The 14,933-nt window shown below is 30.8% G+C and overlaps 2 protein-coding genes across 3 annotated transcripts; one reads left to right on the forward strand and one right to left on the reverse strand.

Annotated features, from left to right (window-relative positions):
- Positions 1-3,498: 3,498 nt before the first annotated feature.
- LOC118049626 (uncharacterized) lies at positions 3,499-7,480 on the forward strand. The gene is made up of 7 exons (XM_035059672.2): positions 3,499-3,656; positions 3,789-3,933; positions 4,071-4,156; positions 4,792-4,950; positions 6,039-6,149; positions 6,730-6,796; positions 6,872-7,480. The coding sequence occupies exons 2-7, from the start codon at positions 3,801-3,803 to the stop codon at positions 7,150-7,152; spliced, it is 837 nt and encodes a 278-aa protein (XP_034915563.1). The 5' UTR covers positions 3,499-3,656; positions 3,789-3,800; the 3' UTR covers positions 7,153-7,480.
- A 341-nt stretch (positions 7,481-7,821) lies between these two features.
- On the reverse strand, positions 7,822-9,191 carry LOC118049632 (dihydroneopterin aldolase 1). 2 transcript variants are annotated; one of them, XM_035059683.2, is made up of 3 exons: positions 9,054-9,191; positions 8,277-8,475; positions 7,822-8,135 (listed from the first exon to the last, which is right to left on the reverse strand). In XM_035059683.2, the coding sequence occupies exons 2-3, from the start codon at positions 8,471-8,473 to the stop codon at positions 7,931-7,933; spliced, it is 402 nt and encodes a 133-aa protein (XP_034915574.1). In that variant the 5' UTR covers positions 8,474-8,475; positions 9,054-9,191; the 3' UTR covers positions 7,822-7,930. The 2 variants fall into 2 exon arrangements, with proteins under 2 accessions (XP_034915574.1, XP_034915583.1); XM_035059692.2 differs by lacking the exon at positions 9,054-9,191 and having other exon boundaries at positions 8,277-9,041.
- Positions 9,192-14,933: the final 5,742 nt, after the last annotated feature.

Raw genomic sequence — 14,933 nt, forward strand, 5'->3', positions numbered from 1 at the left:
CTCATTTTTTTTTAAAACAACAAAATTGAATTAGTTTGTGCAAAATCAATATCCAACTCAATGTTGAGATATTTTTTTAAGATTGTGATAATCTGGGAAAAAAAAAGAAGCAACATGAACCAAATAATCAATTAACACAATTAATGTAGAAGGAAAAAATTTAAGAAAAAAACTAGATGGTTGAAATGAAAAAAAAAAGGAAGAAATAAACGACCAAAAATAAAAAATATTTTATTTTTAGATAAAAAGCTGCTACTTCATTTCACTTCAATTTTGATCCCCTCATTTTTAGTTCTTTGCAAACAATCAAATTGAATTTTTCTAACTAAATCAATGCCAAGACTTATTTTGAGACTGAAAAAAAAAAGGAGCATAAAATAAATCATCAAGCTAGTCACCCATCAACACAACATAAAATTAAAAAAATAATAATAACCAAAGAACTATACAAATATATTGTGTTTTCATTTAGAGGCCATGGTGACACACGAAGGCCTCTTCCTTTTTCTTTTTTAATATTATGTGACGAGGAATGAAAATATTATTATCTCTCTACAAAATGCATTTGGAATGAATGGAACTTGCAATTGGCCATCTTATATTGCTTCAAGCATGAATTACTTATACATAAACCCTTCACTATTTCCAATTTGTTCTCAACAATACACACACACACACACAAAAACAAATGTTATATTTTCAGTATGGCTCCAATGCAGTGCAAGATTGTTGTAGGAAGGGCTATACCAGCGTTTGAGATGTTAGAATCTTCAAATATGGAGGAGTTGAAGCTGCAATTATTGAAATATGTGTGGATAAGCAAACTCTTATGTTTCCTAGGTTTAACCATATTGATGTAAAGCTAAACAACTTTAACATAATTGGATCTTATGGATTTAATGAAGAAGCATTAATTCATCTTTTTGTTAGTTCTTTACCTGGAAAATCCTGAATTTTGTATTTTTTTTTTAGGTTCTCATATCATGTTCTTGAAAATCATTTACGCAACATAAATTATAAAACAAAATTATTCGGGAGTTCTTAAGATTCCATTAGATATAAATCTAGAGTTGTTTAGAGTTTTATTACCTGAAAATCTGATCTTTTTCGGCTTTGAATAATTCTTTAAAGGCTCGATTGTTGCAAACCACAAGTTGCTAAATTATCTGGCCTCTAATGATAATCCACACGAACCACTCATAAAAAATCTTCTAAATCCCTATTTTGGAGAAAAAAGATTGCCATGCCTAGAGTGCTAATTTAAATATTGTGTTTATGTAGTTTTTCTATCTAACATACAACCACTTTTCCAATAAGACAAGAGACATATCTTATTATTTATAAGAAAATATGAAAAATTCTATAAATTAATAAAATATCAATTTACCTTTGAATAATATTCATATATTAATCCAGGATAATTTTAGAAATTAACTTAATTAAGTCTTTACTTGATTTTTCTATATCTAGAAATATAATCATCGTATTAATTATATTCTAGTCCTTAATTTCTAAAATATATTTTAATCAATTCATGCTTAATTAAATCATCCCAGCTTAATTTCTAACTAATGGATCTTAATGTATGTAACCTTATTACGTTCCTAATATATTGACCCAAATATAAATTATAATTATAATTAAATAAATTAAATAATCTAATTTATTATCAATTAAAAAAATTAATTAATTTATATTTAAAGATTAGGTGCATCGTTTAGCAATGTGTCATGATCTTCTAAATATTAGAAAAGTCATTAGTGGTTTGACTTAACCTCTTAGTGATCGGTTTCTTAGTATAATTAATATCATTTCATCAATAATATTCTAATTTAGCATTAGAGCATGAAATATGTTTGTCATGTTAAATCATGCTTATTCTTTGCGTAATCATTATTGATTGTTTGAATACGATTTGAAACTTTTTTCAAATCTCATTCCACCTTGACCAATTATTTCTCAGTCAATACTATTTGAGAATATATGAAATATTTTATCTAATTCACATAGGGTGATGAATCATCTCTTGATCACTCAAGTACTTTCATATAGTTCATGTTCTACTCAATGTCTACCATTTTATTATCTCGATTAAAATAATATGTAACAAGATCAAAACATAACATTCTCTGTATAAAATGACTTAGTTATCTTAAGTTCAAGGATCACTTACATAACCTTCACATGAGTCTTTTCATAGATATAAGTGATTTCTTCATTTGAAATTCTCATGTACGTCAATTCAATATACATATATTATGACAAACACCTACATATTAGTTCTAGGTATATCTTATACCTCAACTTATGAGAACAATTGCTTCCTTTCAGAAGGAAAAAAATATATAAATACATATCAGTCTTTACGATTCCAATAAATGTCCAATACTTAAAAGAGCATTGACTAAAAATATTTTATGAATAATGCTATGATGCAATAAGAATCTCATAATTATATGAACTTTATAATTTTTTTTACAAAGCATTTTTGTCTCATGAATTATATCTTTACTCTAATTCATTAATCTAATATTTTATGAATATCAAAAATAAATTAAGCTTTTTTTAATAATAAATATGTATTTATATGATAATGACACGTAATCAACTGATTAACTATAAAACATATTAAACTAACACCTCAAATTATGATCTAACCACTACCATCAAAGTGATGAAGGGAAGCAAATATTAGTTTGTTTTTTTTGCATTTCAAAAAGCGGTTTTAAAAATAATTTTTATTTTTTTTCTTTGCTTCAAATTAATTTTTTTTGTGTTTTAAGATTATTTTGATGTTCTGATATTAAAAATAATTTTTTAAAAAAAATATTATTTTAATATATTTTCAATTAAAAATATTTTAAAAAAAAACCTTCACTACAATAATAAAAAATATTCTCGTGGTTGTAGATCTTCTTTATAAAAATGAAGCTTTAAATGACTTTGATTGGCCTTGAAGCAAGCAATGAAGGGCTATTATTTGAAAAACAAAAAAGCACTTATCTCATTACTTTAATTAAAAATGCCACTTTACTAAAGATTTTCTACTGCAATAAATTAAAAGCATGGCTTGAAACCAAAAGTAGTGCCACAAATATCTAATGTGTAATTTAAATACAAATTTTAAGATGGTATTATAAATAAATATTATGTAAGATAGTTATAAAAGTTAATATTTAAGTAAATTAAAATTAATCTGGATCTGTTTAAAATAATATTATTTTAATTTTTTTAAATAAAATTAAAATAATATTATTTTAAAAGACAAGTAGTAACACTAACCCACCTAGTTTTGAATAATTAACCAGATTAACCTAGTTTATCTTAATCAATTCCCACTAGATTATACATCCAAATCAAATTCCAGATTTAATGAGTAACGTGGCAGACCAACTAAACCAAGTTTAATAACACTAACATCATCTTTGAAAAAAGAAAATCTTTGTTGGGGTTTTATTTGGGCTGGGCTTTTCTTAACTTGTCATTTTTCCGGCCCAACCCGAACCCTTGAAGCTGTACTTACACTGCGTCTGAAGTCTGAAGAGGAGCTGCTGTTTGTCTTTCCTCCTCGCTTAGAAGAAGCCGTTTGGCGTCATTTTTCTATTCTGTTTAACAACACTATCTACCAGCGTGTAGTGACTGTTTCTTTGAATCAGGTAATAATGATAATCTCCAATGGATTTCTATTTTTTTTTTTTTGTAAAAATCAGAGATGGAATCTGGGCTTATTCGACAAGGGTTTAGGGTTTTACATTATTCTCTATAAAATCCCACTATTTCATGTATAGGGTTTTGAAGTCATGGTGGGTTGGCAAAGACATCTACAGTCTTTGATTCGTCAAGTTGGGAGAAGAAGTGCAGAGCACAATCACATTGCCCATTTTTCTACTACCACCACCACTACATCTCGCTTGGATTCTTCTCTTTTACCTGGTCACTCTTTTTTTTTTTTTTATCTGTTTTTGAATTTTTTAGCTATACGGGTTTTTCTATTTTGATCTAGATTTTTTATTTTTTTTGAGGGGTTGGATGATATGATGTGGAGTTTTACTTCCTTTTTTTCTTGGCAGGTGAGTTGTCTTATCTACCGAGGTTGTGGAAATTGCCTTCTGCTAATGTTTCGACAAGGCCTTTTTATCAGTTCTTGCAACAGGCGGTAATGATAATTCACTACCCCCCCTTTTGGTTTTCTGTTTTTGCTATATTGTTACGAATTTTCTGAATTTCATTCTTTTTTTTCATGGTAAAATCGGTTATATTTGTAGTTATGGCACGCCATTACTTACTCCCAGTTGTGTCAGATTTGTTTAAATCAAATCTAATGAAGTACTAAGTTGACAGTGAAAAAAATTGCATTTGTAAAGCGTCAACCATTAGAGGATGGGAGGATGTGACGATTGTGTCTTTGGCTATGCTGATATTTGCCAATTAAGGATCTCTTTGTGCATATTCTTTTGATCACCCGCTCGCTTACATAAACTATTTATTAATATGAATTTTCTGATTTAAAATGGATGCTAGATACTTTGGCCTTTTTTTTGTCTCTGACCTGGAATTAAACAGCCATTGGCAGCATGATTTGATGGTTTAGACTTAATATATCCTTTTTTTTTTCACCTTCATTTGACTTATGTAGACAACACAGATTATTGATTTAATGTACTTATTTTACTGATACAATATATTTAGGTTAGTTCTAATAAAGGTTGGATTATTTTATCCTGCATAAGTTCTTTCTTTTTTTCCCCTTTGTTTTGCAATCATAATTTGCTGCTCCTGTCATCTTTCCAGGGCATTTCCAATTCAAGGAAACTACTAGCAGATTCTTCTGAGGAGCAACCTGTTTCATCTCCATTCACTCCTATGCTAGCATTAGAGAGTGGAAAAACTGAACAAAAGGCAGTCTCTAAACCTGAAACGGTTCAGGCAGTGTTAAAGGGCATAAAAATGGTATGAGAGGCAACATTTATCTTGTGCATCACACAATTTAATTTGCAACTCTCAAAATTCCTCCATTTCACCAAAGATCCTTGGTGATCACTTTACTGATAACCAAGAAAATACTCATATAATACCTAAGGTCAAGTTGATCAAGCTGACAAGGTGGCTTTGGTGTGTTAATTGTGAAAGCAGACTGTCCTTGAAATAAGAGAAAGCTTCATTACATTGTGCTTCTACTTATATCAAGCTTCTTTCTTTGCCAAAGTTAATAAGGATGGTTTTGGACAATGAATTTATAACTCCTCAAAATTTCCCCTTTTCATGGAAGATTCTTGGTGATTATATAAAGCTTCTTTCTTTGGTAAAGCTGATAAAAGGATGGTTTTGGACAACGAATTTATAACTCCTCAAAATTTCCCCTTTTCATGGAAGATCCTAGGTGATTATTTTACTGATAATCAATAAAATGTTATTTGGTGTGTTATTTGCGAGATCAGATTGTCCTTGAAATGAGAGAAAACTTCATTACTTTGTGTTTCTACTTATATAAAGCTTCTTTTGTTGCTATAGTTGATAGAAAGATGGTTTTGGACAGTGGAGAAAGTCTATTCATCATCTGTTTTTTGTTGGAATTATTTCAATCCAGTAATTTAAGTTTCAGAATTAGAATGAGTTGCAAAACTAGTACATATATTGCATCTGTTGTGAATTTTCTGGGATTTGGATCCATTTAGATGATGAGACTCCTAAGATTCAAATGTTGTGAAGATGAATATAATAGTTGTGGTCTGAATCGTTTCCTACTTTTATGCCCTCAAGGTGGATCTTTGTAATCCTATGGATTGAAAATTCATTGAGTTGTATTTAATATTCAATAGTTTTCTGTAAATGTAGGATAAGTTTTCAGATGTAATAGATTCATTTATATGGTACTTGGAAGCCCTGTTATGATGTACCTTGATCAATAGGGCCAAGATGGATGGAGTAGGGCTGGTCTAAAAGACTAAGACTAGGCAAGCCAGTCTCTAGTCTTCTGCAGATCAATTGAATAAAGATGTGCCTTAACTGTTTGAATTATTTTGGCTTGCTGGCTTCAGAGTCCTAAGAAGCTCAACTTGGTTGCTACATTAGTTCGTGGCATGCGCGTTGAAGATGCACTATTGCAATTGCAACTGACAGTAAAGCGAGCTGCAAAAACTGTCTTCCAGGTAACTATTTTATAGCCTGTTAGAGTTTCCAAGTTGTGATTGAGTCTGATAGATTCAGTCATAAAGTGGAGTGTCTTTCCTTGTTCCCTGCAATGCGATGGGGATTGTTGGGGATGAGAAAACAGAAAACAGCTTATAAGTTGGGTCACAGACTACCCATCAAAAATCTAGACACCACTTTTTCATTTCTTTTTTTCCTTAATTGCTACACCATAATTAAACAAACAAAATATCATGTCACTTGAGGAAGCTGGAATGATAGAAAAAGACTCACTTTCTGAAATAAAATTAGAGTTCTTCCCTTGGGTATTTTTTATGAACTATCATTGTGTTGATGATTTAAAATATGAGCATTGATATAACTTTAATGTTTATGATGCATGCTCATTTCTCAGTTGCAAAAGGTCTCTGAAATCATGTCAAGTCTCTGATCTCTGTTGGCTTATACCTCATTTCTTGGAATAGACCAGCAGTTTTTGTGCTTTCCAGTAGCAGCCAGTATTTCAACTTCAACAGACTAGAGTTTTTGACATTATAAATAAAGAAGAAAAGATAAGAAACTAAAGTCTTTGTTTTGCAGGTTATTCATTCCGCTCGAGCAAATGCAACTCATAATCATGGGTTAGATCCGGATCGTCTCCTTGTTGGTAAGTAATGCAGGTGAACTTGCACCTCTCACTTCTATCTGAACTTTACTTATCCTGCATCTTCTTTTCATGCAGCTGAAGCATTTGTTGGAAAGGGATTTTTTAAGAAAAGAATTTCCTACCATGCTAAAGGAAAATGTGGAGTTAGAGAGAGGCCCGAGAGTCGACTGACAGTAGTAGTAAGAGAGACAACCCCTGAGGAGGAGGCTAAGATCGCCAAGCTAAGAGTCCACAATTTCCGCAAGCTCACTAAGAAGGAAAGGCAGCTGGTACCACATAAGCTTATTGAGACCACGTCAATATGGAACCGCAAAGGCAAAGCTGCTGATCGACAACCAAGTGGTGTGGCTGCATGAACCGGCTTTTCTCTTCCATATTTCAAATCCTAGTAGAAAGTTCTGTAGAAGTGTTAAAAAATCCCCTTCCATGTCCTGGCATCTTTGTTGAGACAAGTTTTGTAGAATCGTGTATGCCAAAGCATTGGAATGTGAGCAATCTTGTTTTCATCTAAAATGATGGCTGAACATGCATGCGAAATTGCAGTGATATGAGTGATCTTGTTTTCGTCTCAGGGAATGGCTACACGTGATTGCAAAAGCTTGATATATATATATTATCGATGATATATATGGACTTTAATTGTACTTCCTTGATAATAATAAAACCACTCACATTTTTTCCTTAGTATTTGTATATGATGATGTAAAAGGGTGCAGAGGGATACACACAACTGACTCTGGCCAGCTCGGGATCAAGGCTTTTGCTGGTGTATTTGCTTAGTGAAACTGTTAGCAAATGTCTACACAGAAGCAGCAGTTTCCAAGGCCGCCTCCCCGGAGAAAGGTTGAGGATATAGTTTCCTGATCATCGTTTAGAGAGAGAGAGAGGCTGTCACGGCACATGACAGTCTTGTATAGCATTACACTTGCACTTTCACCCATAATTATATGTTGATTTTTGTTTTTAATCATGAAATCCGTCATTCCATGAGTTCTATTCCATTGCAATTCGAAGATTATAAAACGAAGTTAAAAATGCAATGGTCCATTAAGAAGTATTAAAGTTCAAAACACAACTTCAGAAACAGTAACTCCAAACAAACTCGGGGTGCCAAATGGATTACATACTAGAAATTTAGTTTGACATGTCACTGCTTCTGTGTCTAAGAATCTCAACACCCAAATAATCTAGGGGACCAGGAACAGCAACATGAGGCTTCCCAACTTTCACACGAACAGCAGATATTTGGGGATACTTGGACAACGTTGTAGAAGCAATCAGTTGAGCCACTGACTCTAGGAGATTCTGTGGCGGTCCCTCAACAATTTCCTTAACAATGCTGTTAGATGACCCAAGTCAATAATCGAAACAAACAAAACACTTAATTAGGAGGCATAAATTATGCATGTTTGATTTAAGGAGCCGTGAGACACTACTAACAAATGTTGGATGACCGATCGTAAGCACGAAAAGGTCTCACCGGTAAATTTCAGTATAGCTAATAGTGTCTGACAAGCAGTCAGATTTGCCAGCTGCCTGAAGATCCATCCAAGCATCCACATCTATCAAGAACTTCTGACCCAATGCCCTTTCCTCTGGTTTCACCCCATGGAAACCATGAAACATCAGCCCTCTTAATATAAGTTTGTCTCCCCCTCTTATTTCCTCACCTTCCATCGCTGCTTAAAATAGTATTATACGTAAGTATGGACTCAAGGATTAAAAGATCAAATCCCCAAGCACAAATGGGAACATATTCACTTTGGCCATAAAATGCTCAACAAGAAATGTTTCGCCTTCCTTCCCCATTTGGACAGTTAAAGATTACTCACTTTTCAATGAGTCAAAATAATGAACACCTGATGTGCATTGCACAGTCATGCTTCTCACATGCTAAAACGCAATAATCCAATCCAATCCAATCAAACAAAGGGAAAAATAGCATAAAGTCAATTCATTGAGTCGCATTCTGAGTGCAACAAACACTTCCCCAACTCATCAACCTTACTTACGGAGTCAATCCACCGATTCAATTCTGGGTTGTGAAATGAGAATGGGTGCGGTGCTTCTTCAAGGATCTAATAGCGAAGATAATGCACTTAAAGAGTGATGAAATTGGAGATTTTGGGACTAAATTTTGCAACAAAAGGAGCTAAAATTTTTAAACATGGCCGAAGGCGGTAGAGAAACAAATCATTTAGCATAGCATCAACAAATTATGTAAGAAAAGAAAAAGATTCTGAAATGTACGCTTTACCTTCACTGAGTAAATGGGAAAATTTGTGTTGTGCCTCTGTGACTCGTGAGTTGGCACCCACCCAAATGGAATGGAAGTTTTTGAAGCGATTGAATGGTGGTGGGCCTGGTGGCCTACCAAAAGATCATCATTACTTCTCCCCGCCTTTAGAGTGTCAGCTAGCTTTATTTTTATTTTTATTTTTTTTAATGATTAGATATTTTTTTTATAAAATTTATTTTTATTTTTATTTTTTTAATGATTAGATATCTTTTTTTATAAAATTTATTATTATTTTTATTTTATACTATTTTTATGAGTTAATATTAAAAAAATAAAAAAAATATTATTTTAATATAATTTTAAATAAAAATACATTAAAAAAAATTATTACAAGAAGGCATCTAAGTGTGCGGTGACATGATTGAACCTATTTTGAAAATTACTTTCTAAATTATTTTTTTATATTATTAATTTAAAATGATTTTTAAGTATTTAAATATATTAATATTAAAAAATAAAAATAAAAACTCAAAATATTTTTAAAAAATATTATGTATCATATTACAAAATATATTTAATTATATACTTGGTTTGGGTTTACTCATGAATAATTTTATTTGGCAGTATATATCAAAATTTAAAACTTGTTATTTTAAGTTATTAATTACCTAGTTAATCAAGGAATATCCAATTTTGTAGAAATTTTTAATTTAATAATCTATGTGTTATATTTCTTCGTCTTATGAGATGAGAGTGAAAAACAATGGTCATTTAATTAAGGGTTTTATAATAGTATAGTTTTAAATAAGAAAATTGATTTTGAGAGGCTTAAAAAACAAAGAATTATTATACACATGAAAATCAAATAAATATTTATTTGTTTAAGAAAACAATTGTCTATTGTAAGAAACAAAAACAAAAGTTAGATATTAAATACCTAAGTAATCTTTTCAAGGAGGTATATTATGGTGTTTTATTTGTAGATATATATCAAAATCCAAAAGATAGCATTTAGAAAAATTTATTAAATTCTTTTATCCATAAGATTAATATACGTTGTGCTTCTTAAAAAGGAAAACTTATTCTTTGATTAATGCAAAAACTAATCAAAAGATCTAAAAAATTCAAAAAAATAAATTTTTATATAACTAGTGTTTATTTTTTTATTTTTTCAATAAACACAAAGCCCTTACCCGTTTTAAAATAAGCTTTAAATTGTCTTTTTGAAAGTCAACTAGTAAAGCAGATTTAAGTTTTATATTGGATAGTGAATACCTTACAAATTCCAATATCATTATGAGTTGGAATGTATGTGATAAAGGTTGTGAATAATTTTGAGATAAAAATAAATTTGAAAGATTATTAAATTTTTCTTAAAAATTCAAAAAAAAATATTAATAAGACTATTGAGATGATGCAAATTTGGTTTAAGTTTTTTTCCAGGCCTTTTCCAGCCTTCGAGAAAGGAGATGATTTGAGCATGCTTCGCACACCCCTTTTTTTCTATTTGATAACTAAGTTATCATTGAAAATATGAAAAAGGAAGCCAATTTAATACTTTTTCTGGACATGACATTTACATCAACGGTCCTAAACGATTTCACCCGATTTTAACCATTTTCGACAAACGATTTAACATGTTAGCATCAACTTCGATTTTCATTAAAAGTTCAACTCCCCTCCCCACGCTTTATGTGATACTAGTAACTCAAATCAAGATACTTGAGCACCACTCTCCATACTATATGAGGTATGCAGACGTGATTAATGTCCATAAATACCTTGGTGATAGGTAAAAAGAATCAAATAATTTGATACATGAATAACAATCTTCAACCATTCTAGAAACTACAATAAATTATTCAACAAAACAACAACTTTACACATGGAAACACATAACATTCACAAATACACACCTTCTATAACTTCATTCCATTTTTTCGTTGTACATTTACTAGCTTAAACATCAGAGTATCCACTTTTCAAATAGAGGACTTGCTTTTCATGAACAACCTTGGCTAGAGACAAAAGCCTGCATTTAAGACCAATAAATAACTTAGGATGAATCTATGGCAAGCCCAATTCTTATCTAATGTTTTCACGACTTCATTAGTGGAGTTGTTTGTAGGAACTTGAACATCAACTAATTCATTTTCTTTTCACACCTCCTTACTCAAAAATTATTTTTCAAAGTAAACAATTTAGACACTCTAAGAAATAAAAGAGTAATTAATCTCCTCATTACAAGAACTTCAGCTCCTCTATATCTCCAACAAATATCTTATTAAGTGAAAGTATTTAACAATGTTATTCTAGCTTTACAAGAATATCTTTGCACTCTTCCATTCCCTCAACAAGAACTCCTAGCTCTATTACATGCATCAAGTACACATAAACAATTCTAGTTTCTTCAAGGAACATGATATAAATAGACACAATATTCTAATTTTATGAAGGGGTTGTTCTCAATATAAATGACACTTTTTAATAAGTCCTAACCACATGATTGTCTACTACCAAATCTTCTTTTGAGTCTCATTCATATGCTCCATTTTAAAAAAAACATAGACATGAGATAAGACATGAGCTATTAAGAATAAACAACATTCGTAATAGGTAGGGGGACTTTGCACTGTATCATCAAGTGTTACACATTCATCTCAACCAAAACAATATCTCGGTGAAGGCCAACTTAGATAATTACAATGGTTTTACAGATCTTATAAAGCATATATAAAACATTAGAAGAATTCAAGAGCTTGTAATGCAAAAAAGCGATGTTATATGTAAAATTCTCTCGATAACATTTAATGAATCTATTTAGGTATGGTATCATAACCTTGAGCTTGGCTCTATCCTTGACTTTCATGATCTTTGCATTAAGATCATCTTTCATTTCAGTACTAGCATACTAGCAAAAAAAAAAAAAGCAAGCATGAATGAACTCTTCATCATCACCTAATAAAAAAGATGAAAGCATTATAGTATCTCTAAATATTTGACAATGAAATGCTAAACATGAAAAATATACTCAAACCTATTTCCACTAAAGTTCTAATAAGTGAAGTATACAACTACTCTTTACGAGAACACCAATATGCTTTTCCTAATAGAATCCTCCTTAACGTGAAACATGCAATAGAGAACCATATTAGAGTAGAAGAAGCAAGCACGATCAGACAAAAACACCTTTATTTTTAAAGAGTAGATTTTTACAATTTCATCATTCTTTTACTAGGGCATACAAGAGAAGCACCAAGGATCCATTCGTGATCCCCTAACATTCTATAAGCTCTTGATAAGACCTTTTACTACTACACGTTCTGAGGTATTGGTTGCTATTTAAGGAAATGATTTTACGCGATACCTATCTTATATGAAGAGTGATATAAATACAATAAATCCTTATAAGTTCTATCACTTTCTCTACGATCATGTCATGACACTAAGTAATGCCATGACATGAAAAAGAATATAGAAATATTGATATGAAGAAGAAACCTCCAACAATTTATAAATAATGAGATGCAACTAGAATAAAAAGAGAAAAATCCTATAATTAACTACCCGAGATAAAATAATTTTCATATATTATATCTTTATTATCTTATGAACTTTGAATAAAAGTAGTAATGTTTCTTCATATCTCTAATGTCTCTAATGAAAAATCTTTATGATGAAATCTTCCTGTTTCCGTTAAATTCTTTATATCTCCAAATATATCTCTAAGTCTCCAACAAAAATTCTTTATAATAAGATCTCCATATCTTTATTAAAATATCCTAATGAAACATATAAAACTAATGAAACTTTCCTAACTATTAAAAAAAAACATTAAAGATATATAAGAAGAACTCTTATGAAGGCACGTTAACAAAAGCCATGAAAAGGTAACAGAATTGCATAAACCAATAATTATTTTCTTTCCTCCATTTTTGTTGGTCAAAATCTTCTAAATATGATTGTTTAAAAGACTTAAAGGGGAAAATGATGTTATAGAAAATTCACCATCCTAGTTACTTTGACCAAGCCCATGCAACTATAATTTTTAGCCATTCAAGATAGACCTGAATGGCTAGATACACCAGCTTGACACTCAACACTCACCTTGGTCTGTTTAAAAACTATCCCAAGTACATACCTCTATGCATTTTTAAGTACTCAAGACCATGTAGACACACATTCCAAGCTGTACATGAAATTTTTCTATGCAAAGTAAACACCATCTTTTTCACCAATGGTTATCTTGTACCATTCAAGATAGACCTGAATGGCTAGATACACCAGCTCGACACTCGACACTTCTCCACTTATAGAATAATAAGCACAACCAATGGCAACACCAACTTCTTTTCCAATGGTTCAACTCCCCTCTCCACACTCCACAAGATACATGTAACTCACACTAAGACACCCGAGCACCATTCTCTATGCTCTGAGAGGTAAGCAGACATGACCAATGTCTATATATACTTTGGTCATCATGCAAGAAAGGCTAGACAGTTTGATACATGAGTAGAAACTAATCAACAATTTCAGGAACCACAATTAACCATTCCATAATTTAAGTACATGCTTCACATATAAAAACACACTACATTCACATATACACACTCCTTATAACTTCATTCTATTTTCTTTTCTTTCATATTATTTTCTACTTCTACATTTATTAATTTAAAAATTAGAGTGTCCCTTATTTCAAGATCAGTCAACAACTTAGAGCGTGTTTAGGAGTATGGTTGCGGTTGCTTTTTACTCAGAAATGTATCAAAAATATATATATATTTTTTTATTTTTTAAAAATTATTTTTAATATTAGTGTATCAAAATGATCTAAAAATACAAAAAAAAATTAATAATTCGAAGCAAATAAAAAAATACCATTATATCTTGCTTAGCTCCCCCCCTTTTCTCTCTCTCTCTCTCTCTCTCTCTCTATATATATATATATATATATATATATATATTGGAGAAAATGGAGAGTCAATAGATAATACCAATTGAACTAAAATAATGATAGATTTGAATTGCTTGTATCCAATAACACGTATAATACTACGAACTGAAATTTTAGTTGCAACTATTTAATAGTTAAATTGGTATTTTAAGTAAAATGTTATTGCAAGTGCATGTTATGACATTTAAAGTGATTGTCTTTATTATATATAATGTTCAACGGAATTTATTTTACTTTAAAAATAAGTATATAAATTTTACTAAAAATATGATATATAATTAACTTAATTGACATTGAATCTACAATAATTTGTTTCAAATGCCATAAAAATTTAATGACATTTGAAACAAACGCCTTTATATCTAATATTCTTAATGATAATATACCACAATTTCACTAAAGTATATATTAATAATAACAATCATGCAATGTTATTATAATATATATAACATTTATATATTTTATCAAATCTTTTAGATAATATCATTAAAAAATAATATTTTTTCTGTAGTGGTACGGAGATGTACATGAAAAATCAATCATGCCTGTAATCCACACGACTCAAAGTAAGCTTTTGAAGATCATCCAAGCCAACTACCTACGAATTTTGACAATATCATTTTAAGTTAATTTAGCGTGGTATCATTTTAATATGCTAAAACCTATTTGCTCAACAAATAGAAAAGCTCCGAGATCGTGTTACCATATATCATTCACAAATACTTTTGTTGTTCTTCTTTTAATGATGCCATGGGAATCTCAGGTAATACTCCGCCCAAAAAACCTGCCGGATACCGGGGGGGTGTTGGAATGTCTTCTTCCCATTTTTGTTTTGGTTCTTGCCCTCGACTCAAGGGTTCTCACTGCTCAGTAATAATGGTGATGTTGGCTTGTCAAGAGCTCGTATGGTTCCCATCAAACTACAAACCATTGCCCAT

The sequence above is a fragment of the Populus alba genome, chromosome 16, assembly GCF_005239225.2.
Source record: "Populus alba chromosome 16, ASM523922v2, whole genome shotgun sequence".
In the NCBI taxonomy this organism is placed as follows: domain Eukaryota; kingdom Viridiplantae; phylum Streptophyta; class Magnoliopsida; order Malpighiales; family Salicaceae; genus Populus; species Populus alba.

Excerpts from the sequence above, each read along its gene's own strand:
- LOC118049626 (XM_035059672.2), top strand. The coding sequence starts at position 3,801 with ATGGTGGGTTGGCAAAGACATCTACAGTCTTTGATTCGTCAAGTTGGG. Across the intron at positions 4,157-4,791 it reads ATCAGTTCTTGCAACAGGCG|GGCATTTCCAATTCAAGGAA; the intron begins GTAATGATAATT and ends TCATCTTTCCAG. Across the intron at positions 6,797-6,871 it reads TCCGGATCGTCTCCTTGTTG|CTGAAGCATTTGTTGGAAAG; the intron begins GTAAGTAATGCA and ends CTTTTCATGCAG.
- LOC118049632 (XM_035059683.2), bottom strand. The coding sequence starts at position 8,473 with ATGGAAGGTGAGGAAATAAGAGGGGGAGACAAACTTATATTAAGAGGG. Across the intron at positions 8,136-8,276 it reads AGCTATACTGAAATTTACCG|CATTGTTAAGGAAATTGTTG; the intron begins GTGAGACCTTTT and ends GTCATCTAACAG.